Source organism: Aquarana catesbeiana, linkage group LG03, assembly GCF_042186555.1.
Source record: "Aquarana catesbeiana isolate 2022-GZ linkage group LG03, ASM4218655v1, whole genome shotgun sequence".
Lineage (NCBI taxonomy): Eukaryota > Metazoa > Chordata > Amphibia > Anura > Ranidae > Aquarana > Aquarana catesbeiana.
In genome coordinates, this window is record NC_133326.1 from 62,495,720 (window position 1) to 62,516,957 (window position 21,238).

The 21,238-nt window shown below is 41.9% G+C and overlaps 1 protein-coding gene across 2 annotated transcripts in view; it reads left to right on the plus strand.

Moving 5' to 3' along the window:
- SPPL2A (signal peptide peptidase like 2A) overlaps positions 1 to 21,238 on the plus strand; it is a 118,064-nt gene that overhangs the window by 26,039 nt on the left and 70,787 nt on the right. For both annotated transcript variants that reach the window (XM_073618610.1, XM_073618611.1), the window contains exons 3-4: positions 16,299 to 16,481; positions 17,295 to 17,378. In XM_073618610.1, the coding sequence (XP_073474711.1) occupies positions 16,299 to 16,481; positions 17,295 to 17,378 (267 nt within the window). The remainder of the gene's footprint in view (positions 1 to 16,298; positions 16,482 to 17,294; positions 17,379 to 21,238) is intronic.

Below are 21,238 nucleotides of genomic sequence, written 5' to 3' on the forward strand. Positions count from 1 at the left end.
TAATATTCATCACGGATTTGTTTATGGTTTTATTGGTCATATTCCTATGTATGTACTGTATAACACTTGTTATGTTTATCGCCAAGCAGTCTCTCTGTTCTCTTCAGAATCACCCTATTTAGATGGGAACTTAGGAAGACTTTGCTAATATGGAGTGGTTATTAGGTTTTAAACTTTAAATGGGCAACTTCCTATTAAGGCTTAATGTACGTGGACTTTTTAAAATCTCCAGAACGATTTAACTTGACAGATAGTAACTGATGTTTAAAAATGTCAGTTTTGCCGCGTTTACATGCCGCATTTTGCATTTTTTAGAAGCTTTTTTTTTTTTTTTCTTTGCCAGAGAGCCAAAAATGTATCTCCCATTAAAAACACCTGTGAAAGAAATGCGGCTAAACGTGAGTTACCGTGTTTACAAGCTGTTATAGGCATTACCCGTTTCAAATGCCTCAGAACATTCGTCCTGAACGCCTTTTTTTTTTGCTTTCCAAAAAATGCCTCTAAACTTAACTGCCTAGAATGACTATAAACGACCCTGTGTTCATGTGCGGATAAGGTAACATAGAGGAGATTTCAGGGAGAGCTGAAAAAAAACACCCAACTGCTCCTAAATGTCCGTTTACCAGCAGCAGTGTACATGAAGCCTAAATATGATTTTATTGTTTGGAAATATTTGCATTACAATGAATTCAAGTAGTTCATACTTTTGTTATTTAGGGGTTGATTTACTAAAACTGGAGAGTGCAAAATCTGTTGCAGCTCTGCAAAGAAACCAATCGGCTTTGAAGTTTTATTTGTCAAAGCTGAAGTTGGAAACAACGTGACATAGAGACCGTCTGGAGGTACTCTACATGGCATTTAAACAATCTCCTACCTTGACCAACCGTAAACTGCTAGACTTCTGGATCTTTGTCTCACTGATGGGGCAGAGCGCATTTTGCGTTCTTTGCACAAGGAAAAGGTACGCTAAGGCGAATGGGCCAAATTTGGTTGTTGGCCAATAGACTACGTACTTTCACTCCTAAATTTACCCCATTACCCTACGAACTCGACATAATGTACTTTACTTGTAATCCAGTGCGGATCTTGGAGGAATTCCATCATTGTCTCACTACACTGTACTCGGCCCCACCCCAGATATGTAGTTAGGACACTGATAATTTTTTTTTTTTTCCTTCACTGAGGCTCATGTGCCCCTTATGGACCGGGATATCCAAGTCTCGAAGTCCTCCAATGCATTAAAGACTTGAAAGTGGGTAAAGGACCTGGTCCGGATGGCTATACAGCGCTTTACTACAGGAAGCTAGCTGACATTATAGCCCACATCTGACAGCTATGTACAACTCTGTTAAAGATGACCATCCCTTTACATCAGATCTTTTAACCGTTAACATAGTGATGCTTCCTAAACCTGACCGTAATCACTCCTCTAGAGCTATTTCCCTCATTAACATCGATATGAAGATTCTGCCCAAAATTTTGGCCGATCGTTTAAACTCTTTCCTCCCCCACTTATTTAAGAAAGATCAAGTTGGCTTAGTTCCACAGAGACAAGCAGGGGACGCTATTCAGTGATTACTGCAGTTACAACATATAGCTCGCAGCCATTCTTTAGAATCAATGTTTTTGTCTCTTGATGTGAACAAGGGATTTGATACTCTGTCATAGACTTATCTTATGTCCGTAATTCACCCTTATGGTTTCGGAGCCTAATTTTTGCGATGAATGACAGTGCTGTATGGCTGTCTTCGGGCTAAAGTTAAATATTGCGGATTTGAGTCATCTATCTTTAATATTGAGAGGGGCACCTGTCAAGTTTGCCCACTCTCACCACTCCTCCTTTTTGTTTTGGCTCTGGAGCCAATGGTGGAGGCAGTTCATTCCCATCCAGATATAAGGGGTATTGATATTAAATGACTTTATTAACTTACAAAATTCTGCTAACCTTGACCTCTCTACCAAATCTACTATCTCTATTAGACACTTTTGCATCCCTCTCTGGACTTCGTGTCAACCTCTCCCTTTTTAAGTACTGACGGATTTGAAATCGGCCTTTCCATTCCACTGGCTCTCCTCTTTGCCCTACCTGGAAATTCATTTCACTTCATCATTTGCAGGACTATGTCAGGCCAATTTTCCACATTTGTTCAAAAGACTGACATTTTTTCGATTCTCACCCGTTTTTGTCCCTTCACATATTTTACATATACACCAACGCAAGCTTTTACAGTTTTTTTATATGGGGGTCCACTCGTCCTCAAATCAGTAAACAAAGTTTTGTATGCTCAAATAATAAATGGTGGCCTCTCGGTCCCTAATCTGCAGACTTATTATACTGCAGCTAACGTAGCACCGTTATCTCACCTTCATGAAACCTATCAACTACCATTATGGGCCACAATTGATCTGGTTGACTCTGACCCCTTTTGAGAGCCTATGTAGAGCTAGACCCCACTTCCCAGGCCGTATATCGCTCCCGCGCTTAATTTTGAGGCTGTCAAAAATCGTGTGAATGAGAAGCTGACGGCCATTCTCTCGGATTCGCATGATACATTTCTTAAAGTTTGGCATCCATGGAAAACTTCTTCTCAGCCCTCCCGATTTGACAGCACACTTCTCTCGATTTAATGCTCCTCCGTGCCCTCCCCATGGACTCGTCTCTCTTCTGTCTTTTTTTCCTTGATCAGGTCTTTTTTTTTTTTTCCCTCCTCTGTTCAATGTGCTTTATGCATCATATTTTATGTTTATCAGGTATTGCCCTGGTCAAGATGGTTGAATTGCTGATTATATATCTGAGAGAGAGAGAGACTACCATGCACCAGCTGCACCAGATTTTGCACTCCAGTTTTAGGGCCCTTTCATACGGGCTGTTCGATCATGTCTACCTGTCAGTTTTTCAGGCGGACCTGATCGGTCCCTGTGGTCTCTATGGAGTGGCGGATGACAGGGGACACCTGTCGCTATCCAATCCTGATCCTGCCCGCAAAAAACAGACGGCTGGTGGTAATATTTTCAATCGATCTGGCGGACGTTCGATTTCCCCATAGAGGAGAGCGGGACTGTGTCTGCTATGCACAGCAGACCGAATAGGACCTGTCATCCACCTGCTCAGTAGGGATCAGCGGAGCGATCCCCCATGGAGCAAGTAGAATCCATTGCACAGAGGCGTCCCTGTAAAGGGGGCCTTAGTAAATAAACCCTTTTTAGTGTCTGAACTTTTTTTTTTTTAACACTGGGAAACAGTTGTAGTGTCAAGGTGCTCCTCATTCTTAAACCATATATAGCCCCCACCCCCCATTTAGGGTTCACACCAGCCTGTTGTGGTAATGGGCCATACCCTCATTGCCATCCTAACTCCCCTGCGGTGCGCCACAACACATTATGTGCCATTCACTGCGCTGCAGAAAAATGAAAGCGTTTTCTTGCACTGAGGAACATTACAGCCCACTCCATTTTGAATTGGCTGTTCAATGCAATCTGTTTTCAATGCACAAAATGTAGTGTAGTGGCAATGGGGCCCCATTAATTAAAGGACCTCTAACTTTAGCATTGTAGGAGCAATACAAATGATGGCTAGCTTTGACAATCCAATATACAGTGCATCCAGAAAGTATTCACAGCACTTCACTTTTTTTCCACATTTTGTTATGTTACAGCCTTATTCCAACATGGATTAAATTCATTATTTTCCTCAAAATTCTACAAACAATACCCCATAATGACAACGTGAAAGAAGTTTGTTTGAAATCTTTGCAAACTTATTAAAAATGAAAAAAAATCACATGTACATAAGTATTCACAGCCTTTGCTCAATACTTTGTTGAAGCACCTATGGCACCAATTGCAGCCTCAAGTCTTTTTGAGTATGATGCTTCAAGCTTGGTACGCCTATTTTTGGGCAGTTTCTCCCATTCTTCTTTGCAGGACCTCTCAAGCTCCATAAGGTTGGATGGGGAGCGTCGGTGCACAGCCATTTTCAGATCTCTCCAGAGATGGTCAATCAGGTTCAAGTCTGGGCTCTGGCTGGGCCACTCAAGGACATTCACAGAGTTGTCTCATAGCCACTCCTTTCTTATCTTGGCTGCTTGCTTAGGGTCGTTGTCCTGTTGGAAGACGAATCTTCACTCCAGTCTGATGTCCAGAGTACTCTGGAGCAGGTTTTCATCAAGGATGTCTCTGTACATTGCTGCGTTCATCTTTCCCTCAATCCTGACTAGTCTACCAGTTCCTGCCCATGAAAAAGCTCTACACCGCATAATGCTGCCACCATCGTGCTTCACTGTAGGAATGGTTTTGGCCAGGTGATGAGCGGTGCCTGGTTTCTTCCAGACATGACACTTGCTATTCAGGCCAAAGAGTTCAATCTTTGTTTCATCACACCAGAAAATTTAGTTTCTCACGGTCTGAGAGTCCTTCAGGTGCCTTTTGGCAAACTGTAGACGGGCTTTCGTGTGCCTTTTGACTGAGTGGCTTCCGTCTGGCCACTCTACCATACAGGCCTGATTGGTGGAGTGCTGCAGAGATGGTTGTTCTTCTGGAATGTTCACCTCTCTCCACAGAGAAATGCTGGAGCTCTGTCAGTGACCATCAGGTTCTTGGTCAAAAGGCCTTTCCTCCCTAATTGCTCTGTTTGGCCGGGTGGTCCGCTCTAGGAAGAGTTCTGGTGGTTCCAAACTTCTTCTTTTTACAGATGATGGAGGCCACTGTGCTCATTGGGACCTTCAATGCTGCAGACATTTTTCTGTACCCTTCCCCAGATTTGTGCCACAATACAATACTGTCTTGGTGGTCTTCAGACAATTCCTTGTACTTCATGGCTTGATTTGTGCTCTGACATGCATTGTTAACTGTGGGACCTTATATAGACCAGTGTGTGCCTTTCCAAATCGTGTCCAATCAACTGAATTTACCGGACTCCAATCCAGTTGTAGAAAAATCTCAAGGACGATCAGTGGAAGCGGGATGCACCCGAGCTCAAGTTTGAGTGTTGTGGCAAAGGCTGTGAAAAGTTATGTACATGATGATTTTTTTTTTTCTTTTTTTTATTAATAATAAAATTAATACTGTAAGCTTGCTTGAAAAGTCTTCTTTCATGTTGTGAGCGCTGACTGTCTCCTGGACATCTTTCTATATTCTCTGCATGCTTTTGCAGCTTCTCTGCTCATTCTCCTAGCTTTTTCCCAATTTTAAAGGGACAACAGTTCATATCTTGTGGTACCTTGCTGCCTGCAAGCAGTGATTTCTGTACTGACTGAAATTCTTCCTCTCAACTACTCTGTTGTTCAGAGGGTCTGTAAAATGTGTGACGCGGTAGTACACATTCCCAAGGCAAATGTGTCACTGTATTCAAGGAAGTAAATGTGGAATTCTTCAAAAAGTATGCTTTTAAACTTCAAGATCATTCACATTAATAGGACTAGGCTAAAGAGAGACATTCAATATGCAAATTAAGTTTATGGTTTTAAATATTGACCATAAATACACTTTTTAAACTAAAATGACTTAAAGCATGAAATGATAGGATATAGAAGAACTTTTATTATGATGTCAAGTTTGTGTTATCGGTTCAGCTAGTAGATATTATGTGAATAATTCCTTGGAAATATTCTTCTATGGTGATAAAGGTAAGACACAAGAGCAACCGTAGCAGTGTGATACAAAGTGATTGCTAATGATCTACAGTTAAGTTGTTATTTTTTGGTTTAGGTTGCTAAGGGGAGAAAAGTAATCCTAATCAGGGCGATTTGTAGGAGCTCTGTCTCCACTCATAGATGGTACTCAAGGATGAAAGGTTACAGGCTATGTGCAGAAGAATTCCCAGGAAGGTTAAGACACCATTCACAAAGGCATTTTGCCATGATGCAAATTCCAGTGGCAGAAATCTATGGATTTCTTTCGCTGGGATTGACAGCTGCATGCAGATGGCACTTTGTGTGTTTCCAGCCGCAATCGCTGCAGGTAATCGCTGGCTTTGTGGACAGGCACAAATAGCTGCAGCCAGCGGCAGCCTGTCATTCCGACATATTGGGTATGCAGCTGTCAATTCTAGCAACAGTAATAAGCAGATTCCTGCCTCTGAGATTCGCAGCATGGCAAAACGCCCGTGCAAATGGTGCTTAACACTGGACCGTATACCTGTAGTTAAATGAAGGAAAAAAATAATGGGGCTGGTTCACATCTATGCGGTGCATTTTAGGTGTGCTGACATGAACGTGCATCAAAGGTGCAGCATGCAGACACATAAAATACACAGGTGTGAATTGAGACTTTATCTTTCTTATTTAAACTACTTCTCACATCAACTACCATGTTATAGAGATGAACAAAAGCAGCCATATTAGTAATCCAACCTGGGTGGCTGGTTTCCATCAGTTGCACCACATGGGTAAAATAGAAAGGAAAGGGAGAATGCTTAAGAGTTGGTTTTATTCCATGTACAACTTTGTATTTAAAAAAAAAAAAAAAAAAAATCAGCATATATTGCAAAATGCAGTAAACAATTGAATAAATGAATGGATTCCAAGCAGAAGCAACCTACCGTTATTGACAATGGAGGGTTGCAGGCTGTCCAACATCCAGAGAAGGCTACAGAATGTTTACAGAGGTGACACCATTGACGAGCAATGTGCAAAAATGGATGAAGTTTAAACAAGGAGAAATTGACAAACAAGGAATCGGGAGACCATCAACTGTGACCACTAACATGAAACGCTCAAGACTGCACGTTTCTTTTGCTTGTACTCCATTATTTACCTAAGAAAAAAGTGTAATATTTGCACTAGTAATTAATGTTACATAGGTGAGGTTGAAAAAAGTCCAACCTATGTGTGTGATTTTATGTCAGTATTTCATTGTATATCCCTGTATGTTGAGGTTGTTCAGGTGCTTATCTAATAGTTTCTTGAAACTACCGATGCTCCCCGCTGAGACCACCGCCTGTGGAAGGGAATTCCACATCCTTGCCACTCTTACAGTAAGAAACCCTCTACGCAGTTTAAGGTTAAACCTCTTCTTCTTCTTTTTTTTTTCTAATTTTAATGAGTGGCCACTAGTCTTGTTAAACTCCCTTCTGCGGAAAAGTTTTATCCCTATTGTGAGGTCACCATTATGGTATTTATAAATTGAAATCTTATCCCCTCTCAAGCATCTCTGCTCGTAACCTTTCTCCATAACTAATATCCTCCAGTCCCTTTATTAGTTTTGTTGCCCTTCTCTGTACTCGCTCCATTTCCAGCACATCCTTCCTGAGGACTGGTGCCCAGAACTGGACCGCATACTTCAGGTGTGGCTGGACCAGAGTGTTGTAGAGCGGGAGAATTACCACTCTATCTCTTGAGTCAATCCCCTTTTTAATGCATGCCAATATTCTGTTTGCTTTGTTAGCAGCAGCTTTGCATTGCATGCCATTGCTGAGCCTATCATCTACTAGGCCCCCCAGGTCCTTTTCCATCCTTGATTCCCCCAGTGGTTCTACCCCCAGTGAGTAGATATTTTTGCCACCCAAAACCTTAAACCTCATTTGCCATGTAGTTGCCCACCCCATTAACCACTTCATCCTCGGAAGATTTGGCTGCTCAATGACCAGGCCATTCTTTGCGATACGGCACTGCGTCGCTTTAACTGACAATTGCGTGGTCATGCAACGCTGTACCCAAACAAAATTGACTTCCTTTTTTTCCCCCACAAATAGAGCTTTCTTTTGGTGATATTTGATCACCTCCGCGTTTTTTTAATTTTTTGCGCTATAAACAAAAGAGCGACAATTTTTGAAAAAAGCACTATCTTTTTTTAACTTTTTGCTATAATGGATATCCCAAATAAAAAAAAAAAAAAAAAAAAATTTTTTTTTTTTTTTTTTTTTTAATCCTTAGTTTAGGCCGATTATGTATTCTTCTACATATTTTTGGTAAAAAAAATTGCAATAAGTGTATATTGATTGGTTTACTCAAGTTATAGCATCTACAAAATAGGGAACAGATTTATGGCATTTTTATTATATATATATATATATATATATATATATATATATATATATATATATATATATATATATATATATATATATATATATATATATATATATATATATATATATATATATTTTTTTTTTTTTACTAGTAATGGCGGTGATCTGCGTGGTGGTTTTTTTTTTTTTTTTTTTTTTTGGGACCATTGACAATTCTACAGCGATCAGTGCTATAAAAATGTCGCTTGCAGGAAAGGGGTTAACACTAGGGGGCGTTCAAGGGGTTAACTGTGTTCCCTAGTGTGTGTTCTAACTGTAGGAGGGATGGGAGTGACTAGGGGAAGAGAGATCCGTGTTCCTACTTGGTATGCACACACGATCGGTCTCCTCTCCCATAAAAGAACCGGGATGTGTGTGTTCACACACACATCCCGGGTTCTCACTCTGTCACGAGCGATCGCGGGTGCCCGGCGACCATCACGCCCGCCGGGCACTCGCATCGGCTCTGGTGTGGCGCCGCGGGTGTGCACGTCCCTAGTGGTCAAAAGGCGAACTGACTTAGTTACGTCGTTTCGCCCAGGGGAGCCAACCTGTCGCAGTACAACTGCGTTGGCTGGTTGGGAAGGGGTTAATTTGTTAAAATCTACTTGCAACGTTTCCACATCCTGTGGAGAAGTTTTTGCCCTGCTTGACTTAGTATCGTCCGCAAATACAGAGATTGAGCTGTTCACTCCATCCTCCAGGTCGTTTATGAGTAAATTAAATAGGATTGGTCCCAGGACAGAACCCTGGGGGAACCCCACTTTCCACCCCTGACCATTCCAAGTACTCCCCATTTATCACTACCCTCTGAACTCTCCCTTGTAGCCAGTTTTCAATCCATGTACTCACCCTATGGTCCATGCCAACTGACCTTAATTTGTACATTAATAGTTTATGGGGAACTGTGTGAAATGCTTTTTCAAAATCCAGATACACCACTTCTATGGGCCTTCCTTTATCTAGATGGCAGCTTACCTCCTCATAGAAGGGTAATGGATTGGTTTGGCAAGAATAATTCTTCATGAATCCATGCAGTTTACTGCTAAAGACAGTTTTCATTACTAAAATCTTGTATATAGTCCCCTATCATCCCCTCCAAGAGCTTGCATACTATTGATGTTAGGCTAATTGGTCTGTAATTCCCAGGGATGTATTTTGGAACTGTTTTAAATATTGGTGCTACATTGGCTTTTCTCCAATCAGCTGGTACCATTCCAGTTAGTAGACTGTCAGTAAAAATTAGGAACAATGGTCTGGCAATTACTTGACCGAGTTCCCTAAGGACCCTAGGAGTGCAAGTCTTCTGGTCCCGGTGACTTGTTAATGTTAAGTTTTTCAAGTCTGTTTTTAATTCTGTCCTCTGTTAGCCATGAGGGTGCTTCCTGTGATGTGTCATGAGGATAAACACTGCAGTTTTGGTTACTGAAGCCCCCCGATTCCCTCTTGAAGACTGAGGAGAGGAAGAAATTCAATACCTTCGCCATCTCACCATCCTTTGTAACCAGATTCCCTTCCTCATTCTTTATGGGGCCAATATGGTCTGTCCTCCCCTCTTTTACTGTTTATATACTTAAAGAATTTTTTTTTTATTATTTATTTTTTTTGTTGTCCTCCGCTATGTGTCTTTTGTGTTCTATCTTGGCCACTTTAATTGCACCCTTACATTTCTTGTTGCATTCTTTGTAAATTCTGAATGCTGATGGTGATCCCTCAGCCTTGTATTTTTTGAAGGCCTTCTCCTTTGCTTTTATATGCATTTTTACATTCGAGTTAAGCCATCCAAGACTTCTGTTCGCTCTTTTTTAAATTTATTTCCCAATGGGATGCACTGGCTAATGCCCTTATTTAATATGCTCTTAAAGCAAACCCATCTCTCCTCCGTGTTCTTTGTTCCTAAGATTTTATCCCAATTTATATCTTTTAGCAAGGTTCATAGTTTAATGAAGTTGGCTCTTTTGAAATTCAGTGTCTTTTTATTCCCTTTGTTTCCTATTTTGTGTGATTTATACTGAAGCTAATTGACCTGTGATCGCTGTTTTCTAAATTGCCCCTTATTACCACATCCGTGATCAGGTCTGTATTGTTAGTAATCAGTAGGTCTAGTAACTCTTTATTTCTAGTTGGTGCGTCTACCATCTGACCCATGAAATTGTCCTGCAAGACATTTAGGAACTGGCGAGGCTTAGACGAATGCGCAGTTCCTTCTGCCCAGTCTGTCTGGATAATTAAAATCCCCATTATGATACCACCTCCCATCCTTGCTGCTAATCTAATTTGTGATAGGAGGTCCGTCTCCCCCTCCTCCCTCAGGTTAGGGGGCCTATAGCATACTCCCAGTATTACTTTCCTCTTAGTTTCATCCCTTTGGAGCTCTACCCATAAGGATTCCACCTCCTCCTTAGCTCCCATAGTGATGTCAGCTCTCACATTCACTTGTACATTATTCTTGATATACAGACATACCCCTCTCTTTTTTACCCTCCCTATCCCTGCGACAAAGGGAATACCCTTGAATGATTGCCAGCCAATCATGAGCTGTTGAACCAAGTCTTGAAATTCCCACAAAATCTAAATCCTTCTCATATAACAGTATCTCTAGTTCTCCCATCTTGTCCGCCAGGCTCCTGGCAATGGTGAACATGCCACCTAGATTAGACTGGTCGCAAACTGTCATCTTATTGGGTGTCCCAAGGTTACAAATAGGACTTTGACATGTGACTAATAAAAAAAAAAAAAAAAAAAAATTCTGAATAAGAAATATAAGTATACAACATATACTAAAAAATAGTAAAACAATAAATCAACAGTTGGCACCCTGTGACCACAAACATAAATCGGCAAACAGAGAAATTCAATTATATATTGTGAAGAAAAGTCCATAAAATGTTGAGAGGAATCCACAATCGATGCAAAGTTTTCATATTCCATCCACCACACCAGTGTGTCTGTGATTCCACTCCCCAAAAGAAACGCACTCACCGAATTTCAATGCCTACATTCTCATGTAAGGCTAAAGCGCATTCAAACCACTTGGACAGGGTTTTAAAGCAAGTTCCAAACATCAGCGGTGTGTCTCATATATTCTCCACCTGCCGGCACCTCCACCAGTCACTAATTCACCAACACAGGACAGGATTTCTTATTCAGAATTTTTATTAGTCACATGTCACTTTCAGGTTATTTAACACTCATTTTAACACTTAGCGCCGCTATTTTGACTGTGTGTCACTATTGCTTACTGACCAGTGGTTAAAATTCAGCCTGTATATTTGTTTTTTAAGTGGCAGCTTTTAGTTATAATTGATTATCCAGAGGTGCAGTGGTGGTGTTTTTTAGTAGTGATGCAATTTTTCTCAGCTATACCAACAGGAATATACAAATAGGACTTGTTACTATACTTACCTCGGGTTTATGTGCTTCAACCTACCATTAATACTACCCTCTGGAAAATGTTCCGCGCTGACTATCTCTACCTCTGCACCCCCCCCTCCCCCGGTCGCCTAGTTTAAAAGCCCCTCTAACTTTTCGGCCATCTTCACTCCCAGCAGATCTGCACCCTCATTTAGGTGCAGTCTGTCCCTTCTATAGAACTGGTGACTGACTGAGAAGTTGGCCCAGTTCTCCAGGAACCTAAACCTCTCCTTACTACAACAGCTCCTTAGCCACTTGTTTACTACCCTAATCTCCCTCTGCCTTTTGTTTTTTGTTTTTTTTGTTTTGTTTTTTATTTCCCCCCCCCCCCCCAAAAAAAAAAAAAATCTATATACTATGAAGGATCCTGTTTTCTTTAAAGCATGTTATACAGCACAGTGCTTGTGCTGTGTAATTTCCCCCCCCCCTCTGTATCACCTGAAATACCTGGGTGATCCTGCCAGTTTCTGCTCTCCCCCTGTAAGCTGACCATGATAATCAGGGCTGCTGAGTACCGACACTGTGGTCAGAGTACGTGCCTCCGTCAGTCATGCATAGCCTGCTCTCCTGTGTCTCCCTCTATCCTCCTTCCCCCCTCCCCACCTGTCAGCTCCCCGATCCGCCTAACGTGCTACAAATATAACCGCGTGTTTCTTCTATAGTTCCCGCTGATATATAACACTAAGCTCTCTAGTGCATGTCATTTATAAAAATATGCTGTATAATAGCTTACTTCGGCACTCACGTGACTGGCTGCCGGGCTCCTCCTCTCCTCCCAGCAGACGTCAGCAGGGGTTTCCCAGCATCTCCCCTGCAGCTATCGCATTGGGAGAGGAGACCAGCGGATAGTCCGCTGAGCGCCAAACAGCATATTTTTATAAATGACATCCACTGGGAAGCTTAGTGTTATATATCAGCGGGAACTTTAGCAGAACATTTTTTACCTTAGCAAACACTTTAAATAATATGTGAAACATCAAGGTGTCAATCAAAAAAATTGATATACATATATGTGAATGCAAACAAATAAGGGGATAGCAGCACTTAAATATATTGCACATAACAATAAAAAATGCCATATATAGAAAGTAAATGCGTGTATCCAAAACTGCTAAAAAATCATTGATAGTATCAATTTAAAAAAATTTTTTTCACAAACCAAGGGAAATAATTAAACCAAATGCGAGTCCATGGTTTAAATAAATGAAAAAAGTCCCATACACAAGATGGTGTGATCAGATATATAGATTTCCAACAACCATTCAGAGGTGATTCTTTCTGAATATATTTGTGATCCTATTTAACTACTTCAGCCTCGGAAAGATTCACCCTTTTAATGACCAGGCCATTTTTTGCGATACGGCACTGCGTCGCTTTAACTGACAATTGCGAGGTCGTGCGGCGCTGTACCCAAACAAAATTGACATTTTTTTCCCACAAATAGCGCTTTCTTTTGGGTGGTATTTGATCACCTCTGCGGTTTTTTATTTTTTGCGCTATAAACAAAAAAATGAGCGAACATTTTTGAGAAAAAATGCATTTTTTACTTTCTGCTCAAATATATATCCCCCCAAAAAATGTAAAAAAAAAATAAAATGTATTGATCAGTTTAGGCCAATATGTATTCTTCTACATATTTTTGGTAAAAACAATCCCAATAAGCGTATATTGATTTGCGCAAAATTATTGGGTCTACAAAATAGGGGATAGATTTAGGGACTTTTACTTTTTTTTTTTTTTTTTTTTTTTTTTTTTACTGGTGATGGCGATCTGTGATTTTTAGCGGGACTGCGACATTTGCGGCGGTCAAATCTGACCTAAGTGACACTTTTTGGGCACCTGTGACACCAATACAGCAATCGGTGCTAAAAAAAATGCACTGATCAATGTATAAATAAAACTGGCAGGGAAGGGGTTAACACTAGGGGGTGATCAAAGGGATTAATTGTGTTCCCTCAGTGTGTTCTAACTTTGTGGGGATGGGCTCACTGTGACAACAAAGAGATTGCTGTTCCTGATTACTAGCAATAGCAGATCTCCATGTTGTCCCCTGTCAGAACGGGGATCTGCCTTGTTTACATAGGCAGATCCCTGTTCTGCCTCTCTGTGGAGCGGTCACAGGTTGCCGGCGGACATCGAGGCCGCTGGACGCACGTGCACGCTTCCCCCCCTTCCCCCGGCATGTAGAATGCGCAGCTTCAGTATCTCATGCACAAAATTTTACAGGTACATCGTTTCACAGTGTCGGGCCACCCTGCTACAGTATGTGGGCGGTCGGGAAGTTATTAAATACTCCGTGCTCCACTGCACACAAGAGGATTTGCCTCTTACCAGATGGATCGACCTTGGTGGGTCTAACACAGCCCTTTTGCAGCTTTTTCAATGCAAGCAAAGAGCGCCTCATCTATGGGATGAAATTTCCTTAGCAAATCCAAGCTCTCAGTATGGATGGATAAACCACATCTCATTAACATCAAGCTGTGCTAGTAATTCACACGCCAGCTCATTGTGTCACACATGAAAAAAGAAAAAAACAATTCATTGCGCAGACATCCTTTTAAAAACTATTTCTGGGTATAGACATATACTTGGCAGAAATAAGGAAATCTGTTGCACACAGCGTCTGGCGTCCTTACAGACGATAAGATGTCACCACTACCGCCGACGTACGTTTCGTTCTAATGAATGTCGTCACTGGGGCAACATGAATGCATTATTTACCTGCAATGAAAAAGAGTTACTATAGAGTAAGTGTTACTCTACCAACATGTGAAATTGGCTTGATTTATGTAAGATAAAGTTATGCACACTTTTGCATTACTTTCAGTACAGCCCTCATACTTTTCAACTAAACTTGTGATCTGCTTTCTTGGAGTTCAATTTAGCAAGTTGAAATTTTAATTAATAATGACTATTTATTTATTTTCAGGTACTTATATAGCGCCGTCAAGTTACGCAGCGCTTTACATATACATTGTACATTCACATCAGTCCCTACCCTCAAGGAGCTTACAATCTAAGGAATATGTACAAAATTGATGAAGTAAGCAGGCATAGAAAATGGGTATCTGAACTGATCCCATTTAATGGAAATATTTAAAAAAATTTATAATATTTGTTAAAGCAGTGTTGTCTAGTGCTTGGAATTGATCAGTTGTGCTAATAATGATGTTTGTATCATTTTCACTCGGATGATTTTGGTCAAATTTCCTGCTAATTTCCTTCTGATTTGATTGATTTGATGTATGGCCAGCATAAAATTACTTATCTCTTAGTTATGTGTTAAAGATAACTTTGTGTTGGGTAAAGAGAACTTGTCACATTTGAATTTATGAATCTGAATATTTAGTTAAAGTAGTAAACAACCTTGCATTTTTTTTTTTCAGTGCTTGCTAAGCACTAAGCAATGTAGTAAACACTACATAATATGTATGGTATGTGGCACAAACTCTTACCATAGTCCCTTTCCACCTCTGTGGGCTCTGGGTTCCTCAGTGCAGCTTTCCCAAACTTGTTTTTGGAGGCGAGCACAGACTACCAAGTCACAGGACACAGCAGAAGCACCAATCAGCAGGAAGAGGGGAGAGCAAGGGAGTGGCTTGTAAGGGTTGTGTGTTTGTATGGATGCATGTTCATTCAGCACTAGTTACAGGCCTATACTGTGCATGCAAGGCGGCTCCATAGAACCCTTGACCCGGTTCACACAGGGGCGACTCGTCAGGCGACTTAGCCGCCTGACAAGTCACGTCCCGTTCTGTACTATGGAACCGTTCTAATTGGAGCGACTCAAGTCGCTCCAACTTAGAAAAAGGTTCCTGTACTACTTTTGGGGCGACTTCAGGGGACTTGCATTGACTTCTATTCAGAAGTCATTTTGCAAGTCGCCGCTGAAGTCATGTGCAGGTCGCCTAGGGCAGTCGCACTGCAAGTCGTGCTGCCCCTGTGTGAACCGGCAAGGGAGCTGCCCTGAAACCAGGAAGTGGCACAGGCGCTAAGGGGTCCAGCTGGAGCAGAAGGAAAGAAGAACTTTGGAACAAGAGGCAGCATGTAAGGTAAGTTTTTACATTAGTAAATGAAAAGCATTAAAACGTAAGGCTTTAATATTACTTTAAATTGATAAATAGGCAGGCTTACTTTATAAAAGGTTTATTTTCTCCTCTTAAAGCCAATCTGACCTGTCCTAAAACATTTCTAAGGTCGCAGATACCTGTAACATCCTTTAGACCCTAGGTCCAGGCAGTGCATGAGACTAGAAATTCTTTCCCACATTAAAACTTGGTTCACACTGGAATCGGCTGCTGATCGCACAGGAACACTGTGCTTCCCCGTTCTACGGTTCAGGGTCAAATCAGGGACGAATCTTTGCCTGAATTCGGCCCTGAAACAGAGCTAAAGACGCACACTCTGTGCAGTGCGCTCTGCAGTCGCTCCATAGAGAGCCGGTCACATTCTCCTGCTACGCGAAGAAACCCGCATCCAATTCGCATAGGTGTGAACCTAGCCTAAAACATACTGCTTTTGATTGAAGTACTACATGCCAAAGCCGTTACTGCCCTCTGAATGTCTGGAATTTTGCAATTTAATGACAGGTTGGGGTGGTATAGTACTGTGACTATCAGAAGTTTTCAGGAAGAGTTGATGCCCACAGCCTGGGCTTTAGTCCTAAGGGAATTCTGAGTTACACAGAAATCAATCAATCCTAAAGCCAAACTCCAGCGTGCACCCAGAAATGTGCACTGTAGTAAGTGACATCACTGCTTGGTCCAGAATTCAAAACGCAGCTTGTTTCCTATGTCTTTACAGTCTGGCTCTTGTCAGAACATTGTCTTTCCATTTGGTTATTGGTTCCCTTTTGTTTTTTATTTTTTTGTTTTTTCAGACCTTTTACAAGTTGTTAAACTTAGGCTCAGTGTGGCTGTGCAGCCCTTCAGATGTTCCCAGTGGTGGATTTCAGGACATGGCAGTCATTGTGATGGATGGAAACTGCTCCATGATGGATAAAGCTCTTTTGGCTCAGAAATACAATGCTAAAATGCTGCTTATTGCCACTAGAGAAGGTCTGGTAAGTGTTGGGATTATCGACATCCCTCGTTGCTTTTTGAAAATAGCTTTTTTTTTTTTCTTTTTTATCTTGACATTTTAGTTAAGCCGGCCGTGGATGGATCAAATCTCAGCCGGTTCAGCAGGGACCAGCCGAGATTCCATCAATCTATGGGCAGACTCGTACTGAAGTAGGTTCCTTGATCGCCTTCAGTTGAACCAGCCGGTCGGATTTTTTGCATGCGACCACTGCCGCCAACAGTGATCACTGTGATTTGCTGATAGGGAAGACTCCCAGCCTGCAGAAAACAATAGCACTGTGGGAGGGATTTCCTCATCGACACTAAAGCTCCATACAGACATGATTTCCAAATGGCTACAAAACGCGGGGCGCGTTTGCGATGCCATTACTTCTAATGGCACCCCAATTGTGCAACAAATCACGCAAACATAATTCTGGGACGTGAGCAACGCGTCCCCCCATTTTGCTGTGCGACAATCGTTGCAGAATCGTGGCGCGATTTGGGTGCCATTAGAAGTAATGGCATCGCAAACGCGTCCCATGTTTTGCAGCCATTTGGAATTGTGGCTAGTCTGCCTGCGATCATGTGTGTTTGGAGCCTAACTGGGTATAAAACCTATGGGCTGCTTTAGTCTTGTGAGTTTTATATGTAGCAACACACAGAATACATTTTACATTTACATTTGAGGAATATAAGATATTAAGCTATTACGCATGTACCTTACGACAACATGAACATTGACCTTCTCTTTTTTTTTTTTTTTTTTTCTGTGTTCACTTGATGTTCTAACAAATTTGCTTTCTCCATTGCAGCCTGCTCCCCAAGACAGCAAAAGTAGCCCCCCGACAATACCGATTGCATATGTAAAATATGGAGATGTCCTAAACATGGCACAGGTATATCATTGACATTGTGTGTGTTCTTGCTGCATTTAGAATTTGTTAACCTTGTCCTTGTAAGCACCTATCTTATGATTGTATGCAAAGAAGGGGGCAGGTGTAAAAACACAGGTGGGACTTTAAATGAGGCACATATACATGTGCCTCTATCCCTAATATCAGTATTCAGAGAAAAAGGGGGAGAAATAAGGGACTTTAAATGAGGTTCTCGACATGGCGGGGGTGTAAAAGAAAAAATATTTTATTGTCGTAGAGGACACAATAATTGGATCTCAGTGGTATGGAAAATGCAATAATAAGTTTACAAATACAATTCCACATACGGCATGGACATCAAGGATACATAATGATATCGACTTGGAAACACATGATAATATGGCGACCAAACATATAACATGGACATCAAGGATACAAATTAGCAGCTTGAAAACACATGACAACATGAAAATTAATGAGCAATCTCGTGTAGATGTGTGTATGTATGTATATATATATGTGTGTGTATGTATGTATGTATGTATGTATATATATATATATATATATATATATATATATATATAATTCTCACACACACGTATTAAAAGTGACAGTGTGATGAAATGGCATGATTGCTTGATAGACAGTTGACTAAATTGATAACTCATAGAAATGTGTGTAGGCATCCTGAATTGCCAGACACGTTTCGTGTTTAAAACACTCATCAGGGGCGGATGCTTCCGAATATCTACAGAAATAGAAGTATAATTAATCGAATGTAATGCTAAGCGTAACTGGAAGGGACAAATGTGCCGATCCTGGATACTTACATGCAAAAAGTAGATGCTGGGGGTGTATAGGATGTAAGACCAGGGCCGCAAAAAGTGTCCGTCCCGGAAGATGAGGTAATGTGGGGCGCAAACCACAAAAACAAAGCAGACGTAAATAGTCTTGATACCACGCCAAAATATAATTGGAGGGTAAGGAAGGCCATAGGATCTATGACGAGTAAGTATATTACATATTGTAAAATATAGTAGAGAATATCTAGTAGCGTATTAGGTGCCCTAAAAATTATCTTCCTTTAATGTCATATCTTATGATTTGTAAGTATAGTTATAGCTTTGATATATTGCTGCAATGTTCTTAGAGTGTGTAGAACCATTCACAGCATTCCTCGCTGCATACAAATTTAAATTTTTTTCTTTTATAATCAAACAACTACTCGCTTCACACAAACATACTTGGATTTATTTAATCAGAAACTAGTTAACTTGAGGACCAGGCCTATTTTTCAGACTTGGTGTTTACAAGTTAAAATCATTTTTTTTTTTTTTTGCTAGAAAATGACTTGAAACCCCCCAAAATATTTATTATTATTATTATTATTATTATTATTATTTTTATATATTTTTCCCAAGGCGTCTTTCAGGACAGCACCTGAGAGATAGACTCCACCCACCGGAAACAGGAAACACCTTATTCCTCCAAACTTTAAAGGGAGGCGCCTCCCTACCATACTTCAGTTTTTGTGTTTCCTCCGGCCCGGAGGGAACATCATTTGGGAGGGGAGTCTAGGTCTCTTAGGTGCTCCTGGGAGACGGGGTTTCCTTCTCTTTTTTCCTCCACAGGATACCCGCTGTCCTCCCGGCCTACCCAAGCATTCGCAGCGGTAGGAATCGGGCTCCTCTTCCCCTCTAGTGCTCGGTGAGAGCCGAAGATTCGGTGACCCGCGCGGTCGTAGGAGCGGCGGTGCGTGTGCGCTGCCACCATTTTGGCGGCGATCGCGCCGGAAGTGACAAAGCGGGTCACTGGGTCAGCGAAAGCGTCATTTCCGGAGTGGAAGCAAGGGGGAAGGAGGGGAGGACAGGAGCTGGCGCCTATTTCCGCTTCCAGTCCGGTGCAGATGCACTAGGGGAGTCCGGAATCGGCATATGAAGCCACGAGTGGAAAGCTGCACACCAGAGATGGAGGACTCAGCGTCTGCAGCGGTGGGGACAGGCACAGGCGCCAGCAAAGCTCAGGTAGGAACAGCGGTTTAAAGTCTGTTTTCTTCCTTTACCCGGGTTTGGTCTATACCTTTTTTTTTTTTTTTTTTTTTTTTTTTTTTTTTTTTTTTTTCTCTACCCCCTAGTGGCAAGGGGCCTGTCTGGGCACTAGAGGCTGACTGGTTTCTTCTAAGTGCACCTGTGGGTGATTCTTGTGAAGCTGAGACTAGGTCTCACTAAAAGGTCCCCTGGTTTTTTTCCCTTTTTTTGTTTTTTTCTCTCATAGGCTAAAAGCTCTGACCCAAAAAAGAGATGTCCTTCTTGCAGGGCCAAAATGGGAGAAATTTGGAAAAAAGCCCTGTGCAGTGCATGCATCACTTCTTTAGTCAGGGAGGAATCGGCTTCGGTTTGTGATGACCTGGTTGCCTCTGTAAAGAAGGAACTATATGCCATGATTCAAACTTTCGGTGACTCTTTAGTTAACCCAGCTGCTAGTCAGCCATCCACTTCTGAGGCTTCCCAGGGTTCCCTTTCTATCCCGGTGGTGGAAGCTCAATCTGAAGACCCCTCAACCAGGGAAGAGCAGTCCCCTGCTCCTTCCGTTAAAGATTCGGAAGAGGAGGGTGAGGAAGCGGAGGTGGCCCCTTCCAAATTTAAGCTATCCCTAGAGGAGGTAAAGGCGGAATTCGCTTCCGTCCTCCTTCACAGGCCGAAAAATCGCAATGACTCGTCCCTGCGGGTTGGCGGAAGATTAGGAGAGTTTCTTCCGCAGTGGTCAGGGATAACTTCAAGTCAGTTTATTCTGACCACTCTCTCGCAGGGCTTTACTCTCGAGTTTTCCAGAAGCCCCCCAGGAAGGTTTCTGTTAACAAATACCCCTCGAGATCCAATAAGGGCCCTGGCCATGAAGTCCTCTCTAGAGGAACTGATGCAGCAGGGTGTAGTAATCCCAGTGCCACCAAAAGAACAGCGGGAGGGATTCTATTTGCATGTCTTCCTAGTAAAAAAAACCAACAGGAAGATTTCGATTAAATCTCAATCTAAAACCGCTAAACGTAGCCATCAAGTACAGAAAGTTCAAGATGGACTCAATTTTCACTGTCAGAAATCTACTGACTCCAGGTTGCTTCATGGCGTCAGTGGATTTAAAAGATGCATACCTGCATATTCCAATCTCATCCAAATCCCAGAAGTATCTCAGGTTGGCGGTAAGGTTGGAGGGCGGAATCCAGCATCTACAGTTCAGAGCCTTACCCTTCGGGCTATCTTCCGCACCACAAATTTTCACCAAGGTGATGGCAGAGGCACTAGCTCCGCTTCGTCTTCAAGGAATTGCAGTAATTCCTTATTTAGACGATCTATTTTTCGACCCCCCAAGAGAGGAATTGCAGAGAAATTTAGGCAGAGCATGCAGCCATCTGCAGTCTCTCGGATGGATTCTAAATCTCCAAAAATCTTCCCTGAACCCATCTCAGGAGATTCGGTTTCTAGGGTATATAATAAATTCGGTAGCTCAAAGGATCTTTCTTCCTTCAGAGAAGAAGGAAAAGATCCAGGATACAGTATCTTTACTGCAGACCAACCAGCAGCTGTCGGTAAGGCGGGTAATGTCATCTCTGGGTGTTCTGACTTCATCAATCAAGGCTGTTCAGTGGGCAAGGAATCTCTAGAATTGGAAGTAAAAATTCCAACCCAGGTGAAGAAGTCACTGGTGGTGGAAGAGGCAGGATATCCTATCGGAGGTCTGGGCCTTTCCGATCGGAAAAATGCTGACAACCGATGCCAGTTCCTGGGGGTGGAGGGCCCACCCAGAAAAGGATTTCACTCAGGGAAACTGGTCCAGGAAAGAGGCGACAAAGTCCTCAAACTGGAGAGAGCTCAAAGTGATCGACT